This window comes from Peromyscus maniculatus, chromosome 1, assembly GCF_049852395.1.
Source record: "Peromyscus maniculatus bairdii isolate BWxNUB_F1_BW_parent chromosome 1, HU_Pman_BW_mat_3.1, whole genome shotgun sequence".
NCBI lineage: Eukaryota > Metazoa > Chordata > Mammalia > Rodentia > Cricetidae > Peromyscus > Peromyscus maniculatus.
In genome coordinates, this window is record NC_134852.1 from 93502328 (window position 1) to 93517478 (window position 15151).

Here is a 15151-nt window from a genome sequence, read left to right on the forward strand (position 1 = left end):
CTAGGAGCTTTGGTAGACACATGTACCTGTTACAGGTCAACTGAAAAGCTGTATTCTAATAACTGGGAAATACACCATAGTTTCTTTTTTTCAAAACAGGGTCTCACTATGTAGCTCTAGCTGTCCTGGACTCACTATGTAGCCCAGGCTAGCCTCGAACTCACAGAGATCTGCCGCCACCCTCCCCTCGAGTATTGGGGTTAAAGGTGTGCACTACTACAAAGAAAAAGATCAAAAGAATGACCAAAAAGTTGTGCTTATAAAACAAGTAGAAAAGCTATGTTGTTTATTAAAACAAAGCATGAAATCCAAGCTGTTGTCAGTTTTATATGTTCTGATAATAAAACAAGAAAGAATAAAATGAATAAACCATGTAAATACTTTTTAGAACAGAAAACTATATGTGAAAGATCCCAAAGTTAATTATGAGAAACTATCTATAAGTCTGCACTTGAATAAACCAAGGAGATAGCTTACTAAACTTGACCACAGAAGGAACCTGAATATACTTATTGCAATGGTGAATTCTCATTGTCAACTTGGCAGGATTTGGAATCACCTAGGAAACACACTTCTGGATGTGCCCATGAGAGAGTTCTCAGAGAGCTTTAACTGAGGAGGGAAAGCCCCCATGCATAGGCTGCTACTGTCTCGTTCCTGGGGTCCAAGACTCCACAAAAAGATAAAGGAGCTATGGGTTGAGCACCAGTGTTCATCTCTGCTTCCGGACTGTAGATGCAGCATGACCTCATACTCTCATGGCTACCACTGCCAACTGCACCTCCCCCCATGGAATGTTCCCTTCAAACTGTGATTTCCCCCTCGAAACCAAACAAAATAAAACAAACCCCTCACAAACCTAATAAAACTATCAGCCATGGTAAAATGCCAATCACCAGCCTCGAAAAGAATCTGACTCCTCAGAGGGTGCAGGTTGAGCCTGTGCTGTTATAATTCCTCTTGGGTACAGAAGAGGTCAACAGTTGAGCCATAGACTAGTTCAAGACAAGGGAGACACATCTTTCCCAGAACCTGTTTTATGAGGTTGGGACAACCACTGTCTGGTGTCAGCTAGCCTTTGGCCATCTGGGTGCAGAGTGTTGAGTCACACTCATTCACCTTGTCCCAAGATGCCCATTAAGAAGATGCCCACATCTCCCATATCAGAGGAAGAACACTGTTGACTCTACAGTTTCCCAGCCATTGTGAGCAAACCTCGGCACTGTGGGTACTCACCCTGCCAAAGTAGGGTGAAGCTCTGAAGACTCAGGTAGGGGGCTGGAAGCCTGGAGAAACGCTAGAGCCAAACAGAAGCCCGGGTACAGGTGTGGACTGCAAGTGTTCAGGACAAATGGAGTGCTGGTGACCCTAGACCAGATTTGGGGAGGGTCCATAGAGTTGGATTGTTTGTTCCAGTGAGAGGCATTGCTAAAGCGGATACAGGCATTAGGAGCCGTAGGGGCTTTGAAAGGCCAAGTTCAAGGAAAATAGTAGACTTGGTGGTGGTACATGAATTGATGTAAAGTTCAGTTTCTATGGCTGGGCATCCGCTGTTCAACAACCACTTCTAGACCCTGTGAAAAGGCCGGGTGTAACGGACACCCCTGGACACCCATCTGGCAAAATCTCTGGTAAAGAGAGGAATGGAAGACCCTGTCTCCAGCATCTTGCACTGTGTAGCTGACAAGAGGCTCAGTTCATCTGAGAGACTAGTCTGAGTTTATCAGTAAACCACCAAGTAACTCCCTCCCAGGGGCCCCAAACTGCTGAGGCAGACTCAGCCTAAAGCACACACCTAGATTCCCACAACCGGCTCCCTCCCACCTAACCACAGATCCTGGTTCCTGTGGTGTTTCCCTTCCTGAGATGCACATCCCAGCGATCCTTCCTCATATCACAGGGCTCTCCAAAACTCGCAGGTCCAGGTGTGTATGTGCAGGGGAGATGATGTCGCTGCCAGTGAGTGAAAGCAGGTTTCACATCAAGTCTCAGAAGAGTAGAGAGAAGACCTCGGGTCCAGAACAGTCTCAGAGCCAGCTGCATCCCATGCTGGCCTAAAGAAGTCCAGAGAGGCTCTCCGCATCCGGGGGACATCCCACCGCCAGCCCGTCCACTAGTGTCTTTCCTGGCTCAAGCGCTCTGGTCGCCACGCAACAATGAAGCGTGGGCGGTCCCAGTGGCTTCATTTGCATGCCACCGAGGCTCGACCAATAGGCCGCGCCCGAACCTCGAAACGCAGTGTTGCTATCTGCGCGCGCGCGTGTGCCAGTGTGACAGCGCCGTGGCGGTGGCCGTGGCCGTGGGGCGCGCGGGGACCGCCCGGGGTGCCCGCTCCGCTCAGCGTCGCGGCCGCGTGGCCCGGCGGAGCCCCGAGACCACCCCCGGGCAGGGCGCCGCCGCGATGTCGGTGGCCGGGCTCAAAAAGCAGTTCCACAAAGCCAGCCAGGTAAGGAGGCGCGAGGAAGGGGGACCTGGAGGCGGTGTCCCCACCGGGTCCGCGGGCCATGGACTCGGGGTTCCCATCGGCCTCCCTCAGGCTGGGTTTCTGGTCGCCTACGAGGGCGCGGGGGCGGGTAGCGGTCGCGCGCTCCGCGCTGCGCGCGGTGGAGCCTCCTCCCCTGAGTCTCGGGGGTCTTCGGCTGAGCCCTGGCGGTTGTAAATACGAGCGGTTTGGTGGTGGAGACATCGGAGGTGGTGGGCTCCAGGATGAGCGCAGGGAGGAAAGCCCCCGGGACCGCCGCCCGGGTAGGCCTCCCTCCTGCCCCGGTATCTCCAGCCTGTCCGTTGGGGGGCTCCCCAGGGCGTTGTACTTGCCCCCTGGCTGGGGTCAGCCCCTGCCTTGGCTTCCCTGGGCTTGGGGCTCGTCGCTGTGGTCCTTCCCTTGCCGGCCCTCTTCCCTTGGTTGGCTCGAGGTTGGCACCAGGCTCCTGCTCTCAAAGAGATGATAGTGTGATGGGGAGACCCAAAACACAACGTAAACAAACCGCGCTAGACACACCTCCGCGCTAGACGATGGCAGGTGACTGACTCAGTGAGGGGCTTCATGAGAAGCTTCCAGGAGGTGAAGACGAGGCATTTGGGGATTAAGTTTGAGAAGTAATTGTGGCTATGGCTGTGGGAGGGAGGGCATTTTGAGCAGAGGAAGCTGGAAACAGGGACCCAGAAAAGAAAGAGGTGTGTGTGTGTGTGTGTGTGTGTGTGTGTGTGTGTGTGTGTACACCACAAGCAAATTTGCATCCTAACACTACACTTTCCTAGCAATGGTAGAGGCCACGGTGTAAAACCTGTTCACCAGCACCTGCGGAATTTGTTGCCCTGCCCCCACCCCCTCCCCAGCCTCGATTTTGCTAGAACCCAGGTGGACAGATTGTGTTTGGAGTCCATCTCGGTGGCGATGCTCCATCCCTGCTTCGCCCACAAACCGATCCTGAGAGTGCAGCTGGCATTAGAAAAATTCTTCTTCTCTATCCCAGGCGGAAAGACACCGCTAGCGCCTCAGTCACAGCTGGTCCACAAGGAAACTGAGTGATGGCTGTTCCCAGCAGGGGACCTAGGGCGGACAGTGGTGCTATTCAGGGTGATAAAATCCTGGAGGAGGGGCCGGTGGGGTGAGGGCAGAGATGGTGGATCCATCCACTGTTGGATCTCTAATACTTCCAGAAGTCTGTGGCATATTCAGTTGTCATTGGCCTTTGGGCCATGGGTGAATCCTGCCCTGGGGGTCTGGAACTGGAAGTACTGATTTGGGGGAAATTCCAGTTAAAATGGACATTTTAAAATGGGAGAGCTGAGGCTGTCTAAATAAAAAACTCTAGGGGGCGCCACACTTGACCAGTGCTTAGCCCGGTGTTTGCTGAGCATGAGTGCTCCATAGATGTGTATGTAACAAATGAGGAATGAGTGGAGCTCAGGAGGAATAACTGTGTGTGTGTGTGTGTGTGTGTGTGTGTGTGTGTGTGTGTGTGTGTGAGAGAGAGAGAGAGAGAGAGAGAGACAGAGAGAGAGAGAGAGAGACAGAGAGAGACAGAGAGAGAGAGAGAGAGAGAGAGAGAGAGAGAGAGAGAGAGAGAGAGAGAGAGAGAGAGAGAGAGAGAGATACATATTGAGAGGGCAGGTAGGCATTTAAAGGCTGTGGCAGTTAGCTTCTACTTCTGCCATAACACTGGAGCAGCTGAGTTGGGCAGCCAGGAGTCCCAGAGCCTCTGCCCACGAGGCCATGCTTGAGTAATGGTTGGCCACACTTGTGACATTGTCTTCCTTAGCCCTGGCAGGAAATGAGCCCTTTTGAGGAGACCTTCGAGGGATCTGAGTACATTCAGTCATCATTGTCTTTGGGATGGGTGTGTTCCTACCTCCGGTGGAAATCAGTGGTTCTCAACCTATGGGTCGCATATCAGACATCCTGCAGAGCAGATATTTACATTAGGATTCACAACAGTAGCAAAATGACAGGAAGCAGCAACAAAGTAATTTTATGGTGGGTGGTGGTGGGGGTCATTATCACAACATGAGGAACTGATAAGATTGCTGGGCTAGGGAGGTTAAGAAACACTGGTCTAAATCTTTCCTTCCTTTCACTGAAATGATTTGTGCTTCATTTGGAAAGTGAGACATCACAGATTCTCCCTGAACTTACCTGCATGTGGGGGTTAAAGTACTTGGGAAGTTTCAAACCTGTTCTAGAGATTTCCATCCTCCCCTTCTTCCCTCCTCCCTCCCAGGTCTTATCTAGCCCTACCTTGGCTCCACAGTCGAGAATGACTGTAAACTTCTGAGACCTGCTTCTCTCTCTCTCTCTCTCTCTCTCTCTCTCTCTCTCTCTCTCTCTCTCTCTCTCTCTCTCTCTCTCTCTCCAGTGCTGGGGTTACAGGACGGCAGCGCCATGCACATTTTTTTTGCAGTGCTGAGGACTGAACCCAGGGCTTCCTGCATGCTAGGCAATCCCTCTTCTGACTGAGCTACATCCCCAGCTCAGTTCTAGACATCTTTCTTAGAAATTGTGCAGTGCAACAGTCTTGGAGAAATTGGTTTGTGTTAATTTAATACGAGGGAGCAGAGTCATAAGGAATGCCAGATGTTCTCAAACAACATTTTCACAGCGGGCTTTAATTCACTCTGAGCTTTCCCAAGGGCAGGGAAAGGGAGTCCCAGATGATGTCAATGGCTAATAATTCCCAGGGATTCAGGGCTGGCTCCTTGCCATGATCAGCTCTGCGACCTTGGACTTAACCCATCTGGGCCTCCTTGGTTTTTCTCTCTGCATGATGAATGACGAGAGGATTCCCAAGTTGGGTTCCTGGGCTGCCCTTGATGGTGCTGGGTTTGCAAAACTCTGAGTATGCTAAAAGCCATTGTTTGTGTACTTTTAAAGATTTATTATTATCACTATTATTATTATTTCTCTCTGTGTGTTATGTGCTGTGTGGGTGCCCGAGGAAGCCAGAAGAGGGCATTGGATTCCTCGGAGCAAGAGTTAGAGGTGCTTGTCAGCTACCCAATGTGAGTGCTGAGAACTGAACTCAGGTCCTCTGGAAGAGCAGTAAGTGCTTTTAATCACTGAACCATCCCTCCAGCCCCTGCATTATACACTTTAAATGAGCTGCATAGTATATGAATTGTAAATACATGCACACACACAGAATGGGGGAGGGAGTGTCTGTCTGTGCATCCATTTCTCGATCTAGATAGTGTGTGTGTGTGTGTGTGTGTGTGTGTGTGTGTGTGTGTGTGTGTGTGTGTGTGAGTTCTGGATCCCCCCTCCCTTCTTTTTGTCTTTTGAGGCAGGGTTTATCTGTGTAGCCCTGGCTGTCTTGGAACTCACTCTATAGATCAGAGGGACCTGGAACTCGAGATCCACCTGCCTCTGCCTCTTGATTGTTGGGATTTAAAGGTGTGCACCACCACAACCTGGCTGAAATTCTTAAGTAATTTACTTAAAATGTTTTGGAGAAAGACAAAGACAATATGGACCCTTTACAAGCAAGGGAATCAGGTCCATGGCAGGGCAAAATGACTCAACACCCTGGCTAACTGCTTCTTCTTTCCTAACCTCTTCCCTGCCGTTGAGAACAGAGCCTTGTGCTTCCCCGAAGATGAACTGTCAGCCTGGAGATGACGTTGCACTGGACCAGGTTTCTTGAGTTTGTTACTCAACACTTTTAAAACTCTTTCGCAGAGTTTTAAATAGAACCAGTTATTCTTCTTGCAGAGATGCAGGTGGAGCTGCTAGACGTAAATTCAAATAGCTCAGAGCTGCCACCGTGGCATCTTGCTAAGCACAGCACAGGAGCAAGAAAGGTACACTCTGGTAGTGCATCTGCGAGGTCCTTCACTGATCAGGTTGGCTGCGCTTTATTTCATGGTAGTTTCTCCTGACAGTAGTCACTGTTGATGAGGGAGGCCCAGACCCTACTGTGGATGGATGCTCTGTCCTGGATGCTGTACTAGTAGACATCTTTTTTTTTTTTTTTTTTTTTTTTTTTCATTCCAGGACCTTCTAGCCTCTTAGGGCCTGTGCCATATTCCCATGAAAGTCCAGGGACCAGTATCACTCCTTCTCTCTTCCTCTCCTAAGTCTAACCACCCAGTGTTCATAATGTCATAGGCTCCATGTTGAATTTACCTCTTTGTGCTTTTATGTGACAATGCTCATAGCCTCTGTCACATGACCACAGTAGGACATGGGAAAGCCCTTAACATAGCCTTTTGGTAACTTGTTCTTTCTCTGTTAGTGCATCAAGTTGAAAAAGGCTGAGTGGCCATAGGGGCCCTGACAGATGCCCCTGCAGACATTGACTGCAGGCTGGCCATTTATGGACAAATGCTTCAGGGAAAGATGACCCTAATAAATGATGAGATTCTCTAGGGAGACAATGAATGTCTTTTGTTTCACTTTCTCATTAGAGAAAAAGATAAAAATGCACTTTGTAAAATCCATAATGATTTATTTTTTTCTTCTTAGACGCATCGGAAAATATATTAAAGATAAAACATTCTTGCTGTCTTTCACACAGACAAATTAATCCATAAATCTGTGTACTTTGGTTTAAAAGCCAGGGTCCTAGAGTAGATGTTCAAACCAAATTGGAGTTTTTAATAACTGAAAGATACAATATAACCCAAACAGTTCTTCTTGTTCTATAAAGTAAAACTCAGGGATCTCTTGGGATTTGCTTTTAAAGCACATTGGGAAGTAGTGTTCCTTCCTGTTAAGATCAGCTTTTAGCTTTATTAAGTACATTGAGTGCAAATTGTATTTCCTAACACTAAGTATGTGGAGGTGTGTGTGTCATGTGCATTGGGACATGGTGACTGGCAGGTTTTACCCAGAAAATAACATGGTTAGTAAACAGAATGGATACGGTACTTTATTTAGCTAAGTAACAGGTGAGCATTATTCTCTGAAGCAGTGGCTTCCCACTGGCCTCTTCCTCTGCGGTTCCCAAAGTCATCACATGCATACTGCTGTACCCGATGCCCTCCCTCATTCCTGGTGGTGTCTCTCACCCAGTTCCTGGTTCTTCCCCTCCCCCCTTCTCTCTCTCTCTCTCTCTCTCTCTCTCTCTCTCTCTCTCTCTCTCTCTCTCTCTCATACACACACACACACACACACACACACACACACACACACACACACACACACGTCTGTCTCTCGTTCTCTCTTTCTAGTTCTTTCTTTCTCAGACAGTCTCATGTGGCCCAAGCTGGTCCCTAATTCTTTATGTAGGTGAGGATGACCTTGAATTCCTGACCCTCCACCTCCGCAGTGCTGGGGTTATCGGCAGGCACCATCTTGTATGGTTCAGGGAGACGCTCCCCCCCCCCCCCCCCCGCGCCCCCCAGTACTGATGACTCCTGTTGCTTTCCCTGCCAGGAACAGAGCTGTGACTGTTTCCGGCTCTGGGATGTGGGTCCTCCCTGGTGAATCTGATATTTGAGTCGTAGCTCTCTGTTCCTGCCTCTACTCTGGGCTGCACTTCAGTCATCCAGAGGTCCCTTTTGCTCATGTGGGGGTGTTTTTCTGCTTCTCTGGGTGTAACAGGAACGCAGTACAGGGTCGAGTCACTCCATGGTGCCTCCAAGCCCAGCCCCTCCCATTCTCACTGTCTGGGGGCTTTGCCCCTGTGGCTGCAGCGCTCCTAAGTACCATTCTTTTCTCCCGAGTCATTCCCATCAGCATGTAGCTATGAGTTCTCTATTTCTCAAAAAGAGGACCCCCTCTTGGCTGCGCACCCCCACACCCCCATCCTTTATCAGCGGGTACACTGAGGGAGCTCACACCCTCTCTTGGATTTCTGCCAACCGTCTGATTTTCAATCCATTTCGATTGAGTTTTCTCCTGTACTTTGAGGCCACACGTGATTGGGTCTTCAGTGTCCCTCAGTCTGATGGTCACTTTCCCATCTGAACTCTCGGCAACATTTGACCAGTCAGCTGTGGTCTGGCCCAGCACCTGCCTGCGTTCCCCTGTGCTCAGCCAGCCGGCCGATCCTCCAGGCTCTGTAAATGGCTTTTCATTCCTGGACTGCACAGCGCTGTACCAAGCCGGCCCTCTGCCTCCTGTTTTCCAGACTTGCACTCTTTCGAGGAGGCTTACCCACATTTAAATACAGCATATGCACCGATGAATCTCAAAACTGTATTTCTGGCTCAGCTGCTCCTCCTAAATGTAGACATAAATCCGTTCTACCTTTCCTCTCAGACAGTGCGGTGGAGAGTCGTAGACAGGAACTCTTGTCTGTTTCCTCCTGCATCTTTCTACTAGTGATCTCAAACACCTGTTCAGCCCCTTAAGTAAAACAAAATACAACAAAGCAAAACAAAGCCTAGGACTGGACTGGGCCTTGATTCCTCTGTCACATCATCAGTTCATTAGTGTGGTCCTTCTGGCTCTGCTTTGAAAGTGTATCCTTAATTCAGCGGGTGCTCTCCAACTCTGCCCTGGCTGGTCTGCTCTGGTCAGCTCCCCTGCCCCCATGGCTGCTGCGGCTTCCCATTCCATCATAGACCCCTGTGCCTGCCCGTCTACATACAGTCTGTTCACTCACCATGGCCAGTTGCTTTTCAAAAGATACAACTAGAGAAAACAGAAGGTTGAAAATGCTGGAGAGGAAAGGAAGTCATCAGTCATCAATTGTTGTTGGAAACATAAATTTAAAAAGCCCCTGTGGAGAACAGTGTGGAACTCTGTGTTATCCAGCTATTCCCTTCTGGGTTACCAAAGGAAGGGGAAGCAGTGTACCTAAGAGCCACCTGCACATCCATGTTTATTGTTTATTGTCACAAGAGTTACACAGTCAACCTAGGTGCCTCTCAGTGGATGGATGGGTAAAGAAAATATGACACAATAAATTCTTATACAGCCACAAAGAAGAAAGGCGATCCTGTCATTGTAGTTTAAAAATACATAACTATAGTATATTTCATTAAGTGAAATAAGCCAGAGATAAGAAAACAAGTGAATGCTATGTGTATCTATTGAAACACCATATCAACTCCATTAATATGTACAATCAATACATATTAAAATAAAACAAAAATGTATCTAAGGCCATGCTAGTCTAGTGATAGGTCTTCCCTGGCTTCTAGTTGCATCTAAAAATAAAACCCAAACTTAAAGTTAAAGTCAGTTTCCACTGTGGTAGTTTTTTGGCCCTAATGTCTATCTGATATTAATATAGCTCACCAGTTCTGCTTTGATTTTAGCCTTCCCATTATTGCAATATTTGAAGTGCATTGCTTGGGCAAAGTGCAGTCAGATTTTGTATTGGTTGTTTGCTCTGACAAAATACCTGGCTGAGAGAACTCAAGGAGGGAAAGGTTAATATTTGGCTCACAGTTTTAGAGTGGTTTCTGTTTGTCATAGGGGACAAGCATGGTGGTGGGAGTGGTTCCTTCTGTAGTGGTGGAAGCAATGGAAGGCAGCCACTCACATGGTACTGACCAGGAGCAGGTCCAGAACCCACTTTCAAAGGCCGGCCCCCAGTGACCCATTTCTAAGAGCCAGGCCTGACCTTCTGAAGTTGCTGTAGTCTTCCAAACAATACTGCAATTTAGGGGTAAATTATTCAAAATGTGAGTCTGAGGGGAACATTCAAATTCAAATCCCAACTGTCATATTCTTTAAGTGTTGTATTTAGGCCATTTACATTTAATGTACTTATTTACATGTTAGGGTTAAAGGCTGCCATTTTAATTTATTTTTGCTGACTCTTGTGGTGGTATTGTGTTCCCCAAAATATTGTGTACCCTAATAAACTTATCTGGGGTCAGAGACAGAACAGCCACTAGATACAAAGGCTAGAAAATGGTGGCATACACACTTTTAATCGTAGCATTCCAGAGGTAGAAATCCCTCTGGATCTCTGTGAGTTCAAGGCCCCATTGGAAATGGCCAGGCATGGTGACACAAGCCTTTAATCCCAGAAAGTGAGCCTTTAATCCTAGGGAGTGGTGGTAGAAAGCAGAAAGATATATAAGGCATGAGGACCAGAAACTAGATGCATTTGGCTGGTTAAGCTTTCAGGCTTTCAAGCAGCAGTTCAGCTGAGATTTATTCTGGATGAGGACTCAGAGGTTTCTAGTCTGAGGAAACAGGACCAGCTGAGGATCCGGTGAGGTGAGGGTAGCTGTGGCTTGTTCTGTCTCTGATCTTCCAGTGTTTACCCCAATAATTGGCCTCGGGTTTGATTTTATTAATTAGACTCTCTAAGATTCCTGCTACAGACTCTGTTTTGAATTTCTTTCTTTTTCTCCCTCTTTCTGTGAGTTAGTTGAAGTTTATTTGAATTCTGTGTGGTGTTTTCATATGAATATTTTTGTATAGATTGGTAGTGACTATTCTAGTTACTAGGATAAATGTAAGCAACTCGTCACGGTTTACCGTATTGCCATTGTAACAGTTAAATGACTGTAGAGGACGTACTTTCCTTTATCTCCCACCCCCTCCCCATTTTCAGTGTAATTACACTCGTTGTATCCTCTGTTCACCTAGATGCACATGAAGCACTGTTATAATTTGTGCTTTAGCCATCAAAAATTATTTAGAAAGCTCAAGAGGGGAAGTGGTGTACTGCTTCTGTAGTCTTGCTGTGTTCTGTCTTCCTTTCCAGTGGTCCAAGTCTCTCTTATTATTACCTTTTTTTGTTTGAGAACTTGTTTTTATAGCCATTCTGTCAGTATAAGGGGCTGGTGGCAATCTCTTAATTTTCTTTCATCCAAGGATGCTTTCGCTTTTCCTTTACTGCTGAAGGAGTTCTGCTGTGGGTGGATGGCCTGTGGTGGCGATTCTTCCCTCTGCTCTTGGAATCCATTGTGACCCTTTCTTCTGGCCTCCGTGATGTTAAAGTGATCAAGCAGGAGGCCATCTGCTGAGGCTGCCCTTCGCATTCCCCCATGAACCCCAGCATTACAGCTTATGCCAAATCCACCTCAGAGTATTATACACAGCAGGCTTCAGCCAGTCACAGGCAGCCAGCCACACTTCCCACCACCAAAGAAGGAAGCTGCCGGTCGTCTCACTCCTCCAGATCGCGTCCATGTTTGCCCGTGACAGCAGCAGCTCTGCGCTCTGTACCCGCCTTTCCAGGTTCTGGGTGCTGTCCCATTGTTTTGGTTCAAAGCTTTTTTTTCTTTTACTGACATTTTTATATGTTTATTGTACAAAAATGATGCGTTTCCTTACGAGATTTCTCAGATACATACATAATGTGCTTTGATCATATCCCCCTCTTTCCTTCTGCCAATGTCCTTCCTTCACCTCAGTGGTCTCTTCTACATCTGTATCTCTTTAATCTAGCTTCTGCTTGTACAATAGAGTAGGAGGGATTTGCTTTTTACTGTCTGGTTGACCATGATGGTTTCTAGCTCCACTTACTTTCCTGCAGCTGATACAATTTCATTCTTCTTCATGACTGAATAAAACTCCGTTGGGTGTGCACACCACGTGTCCCCTATCCATTCGTTTGTCACTGGACACCTAGGCTGGTTCTGGATAGCTCACTATTGTGAACAGTGCAGGGATCTTTGTGGCACACGGACTCAGAGTTCATTGTGTATATAATCTGGCAGTGGTATAGCTGGATCATATAGAAACTCTGTTTTAAGTTTTGTTGAGGAACCTCCATAATGATTTATATAGTACCTGGACTAATTTACATGTCTGCCAAGATGTGTGAGGGCTCCCCCCATGATGTGGGAGGGCTCCCCGACTCCTTCACACCCTTTTTAGCATTTGTGTTCGTTTGGTTTCTTGATGATAGCCGTGTGGACTGAAGTGGGTGGAAGCTCACTGTCGGCTTGATTTGCATTTCCTTGATCTGTTTATTGGCTATTTGTGTCAAGTTCATCTTTTGGCTGTGATCTGGTATAATATATAACCTTCTGGAGGTTAGATGCCATTTCGGTTTCTGGTCTCAAGATGTTTCCAGTGCCTTTGGTTTTTAGATGAGTGACTGTGCTGTGTCTGGGGGTGGGGGGTGAGGGGTGGGGGGGATGGGGGTTAGTTTCATCTCTGTCCTGTCGGTTGTTCACTTGGCTTCCCGAGTCAGTAGGCTCCGTCTTCTGCCAAATTTGGAATTTTCACTCACTATTTCTTTGCGTGCTTAACAGCCCTGTTCTCTTTCTTCTTTCCTTTTGGGGCTCCAGTGACATGAATGTTGATTGTTTTATTATCATCTCCCATGTCCCTGGGGCTGTCTTCTTCTCTCCCAGCTTGTTTTTTCTCTGTTGTTCAGGTTGGGTAATTTGTATGACCCTGTCTCCTAGTTCACATTTCTCTGTTTCCTGCACTCTGCATGAGCTGCACACAGAGTTTTAAATTCTGACTTCAGAATTTTTAATTCTAGCATCTCATTTGCATCGTCTATATGTCTTGGTTGAGATTTCTTCTTGGTTCATTGATTTAAAGCATGTTGACAATTACTTGTTGCTCCCTTTAAAGACTGATGCTGCCCTTGTAATCTGTCTGTCAGCCTGGTGTTCCCACCCACCAGTTGCCTTTTCAACCTGAAATCTCCTGGACTCTTGGAATGAATGATTTTTCATTAAAATCTGGGCATTTAGCTATTATGAGGCGCTGGATCTTAGTTAAATGGTTGTGATTTGTTGGTTTTATTTGACACTGCTCTGTTCAGGAGGGGAATGTCACTGTCATATTCCTTCCAGGTGGAGGAAGGGTCCAGGTTCTGGTTCCTAAGACACGGCTGACTTTAGAAGTAGGAATATCTCCTTGTTGTGGAGGGACTGGGACTTCTGATGCCCATCAGGTCCCCATTGATGTCTCGCTATCTGGGAGGGGTGGAAGTACCTTGCTACTGCTCCCCACTTGGTCTCACCCTACACCATGGAAGGGGTTTCCTTACCACTAGTCATGATGGATGAACTGACTCTCCACTCAGCCTATCTGACATATTCCTCTTGGCAAGAGGGCAGGGACCTCCAGTGGAAATGGAAGTCGGTCTCCCCACATGGCCTCCACTGACACCCAAGGTTGAGAAAGTGGGTTTTTACTATGCTGTGAGGATGACAGTATCACATGTCTACTCAACACTGTGGACAAGGAGGGGACAGGGGTAAGTCAACTTGTCACAGTCTGGCCAAAGGCAAAAGTCTAGTCTCCATCTCACCCTTTGTTGATGTGAACTATGGGACCACAGGATTGGTCAGTCTGTCTATCATCTATCTATCTATCTATCTATCTATCTATCTATCTATCTATCTATCTATCTATCTATCTATCTATCTATCTCTATCTATCTATCTCTATCTATCTATCTCTATCTATCTCTATCTATCTATCTATCTATCTATCTATCTATCTATCTATCTATCTATCTATCTAATCTATTATCTACCTATCATTAATTTTTTTTTCTTTCCGTGCAGTATGACCTGAGTAAAGCAGTTACTATTTAAGAATTTTCTGCCTTTCTAGCTGGCCACTTGCTTGCTCTATGGTTGAGAGAGAGCAGGCCTCTCTTGGAACACTGTTTCTTTGAGTTCGCTGGCATTTTTAGGTTGCCAGTTTCTCCGGCTCTAGTAATTACAGAACTTGCTAACATGCCGTTTTGGGGTTGTGCCCAGTGACTTTGACTAGTATGCCTCTTGTCTGCTCTTGAGTCTTCCTGTGTTTGTGCTGGAGACAATGCCCAGAGCTTTAGCTCTAGTCACTGGGAAGAATTTGGAAAGTACACCTACTCTATCTTTCTGAAGCAGAAGTCCTTCATGTCATCCAATTTTAAGCCCCTTTTTATCTGATGTTCATGTTGGATCATTTCTTGTCCTGTTTACTCCTTACGGTGTCTCAAGCCTCCCTTGACTGACACACAGTGGGTACTCAGGAAGCTGTCTGCTAGTGTTCATGAACACCCACAGACAGTGATGATGGTGAGCTGGGGCCTCGATGGGTGGCCTGCTTCTGATTCTTCTAGCCTACAGTTAGCTGAACTCTTCCTTATTTTGGGAGGGGGTGTTCAAAGTCTTGATTTTTAGATGAGACTTCATAGTTTTGAAATATTGGTAATTAAACTTCTGAAAGCTGTGGGTACTAAAAAAGTGTGATGAACAAACGTGGTTCATTGCCGTGTGGTAGGCTTCAAAATCTTGTAGACGAAAATGGCTTTGAATCACTTATCCACAGATTGTCTTTTTTATCAGGTTTGGGTAGATGATGCACATGGCATTACCAATACCTTTGCTCAGAAGTTAAAAATGGGTCCTTGCAGAGATCGCTCTTGGTCTTTGTGGAAGTTCCCAGAAAAATTATGGGGAGGTAGGGTGGACTGAGCTGACCCGAGCTTCTGCCCATGTCAAGAGCTGGCAGCATGTGGCATTCTGTGGTATGATCAGGGCAAGGGCAGAGAGCTGTGGGCCTGACAGTCCTGAGTGTGTGGACCAGTGGAAGAAAGGCTTTGACAGGAGTGGGCAGCCTCACACGGTTGTGCAAAAGCTAGCGAGAGATGAAGTAGAACGAAGGCTTTGCTCATAGTGAACGACTTAGCAATATTTGGAGATAGGGCGCAAGGATGGGTAGTTATTTCTCTTGAGGCGGTTATGCTACCCTGGCTGGTTCTTTGAACATTATCATCGCAGAAGTGAAAGTGACATGTATACAACAGAACTTAGTTTCAGGTGACTCGTAAAATTTGGTTAA

At 47.0% G+C, this 15151-nt stretch overlaps 1 protein-coding gene and 1 long non-coding RNA gene across 9 annotated transcripts in view; one reads left to right on the forward strand and one right to left on the reverse strand.

Annotated features, from left to right (window-relative positions):
- Positions 1-257: 257 nt before the first annotated feature.
- On the reverse strand, positions 258-1396 carry LOC143267606 (uncharacterized). The gene is made up of 2 exons (XR_013042902.1): positions 1237-1396; positions 258-334 (listed from the first exon to the last, which is right to left on the reverse strand). It is a non-coding gene; the product is annotated as an uncharacterized LOC143267606 (long non-coding RNA).
- Positions 1397-2270: 874 nt separating this feature from the next.
- The window catches only part of Sh3gl3 (SH3 domain containing GRB2 like 3, endophilin A3), a 133689-nt gene continuing 120808 nt past the window's right edge, over positions 2271-15151 (forward strand). Inside the window, exon 1 of one of the 8 annotated variants that reach the window (XR_013042895.1) lies at positions 2271-2446. Coding sequence is in view for 3 of the 8 variants with exons in the window: in XM_076546255.1 (XP_076402370.1) it covers positions 2707-2766 (60 nt within the window). In the remaining 5 variants the exon portion in view is untranslated. Of the gene's footprint in view, positions 2447-2568; positions 2767-5439; positions 5540-15151 lie in introns of those variants that run through there. The other 7 variants (XM_006969966.4, XM_076546280.1, XM_015989507.3 and 4 more) reach the window with 7 other exon arrangements.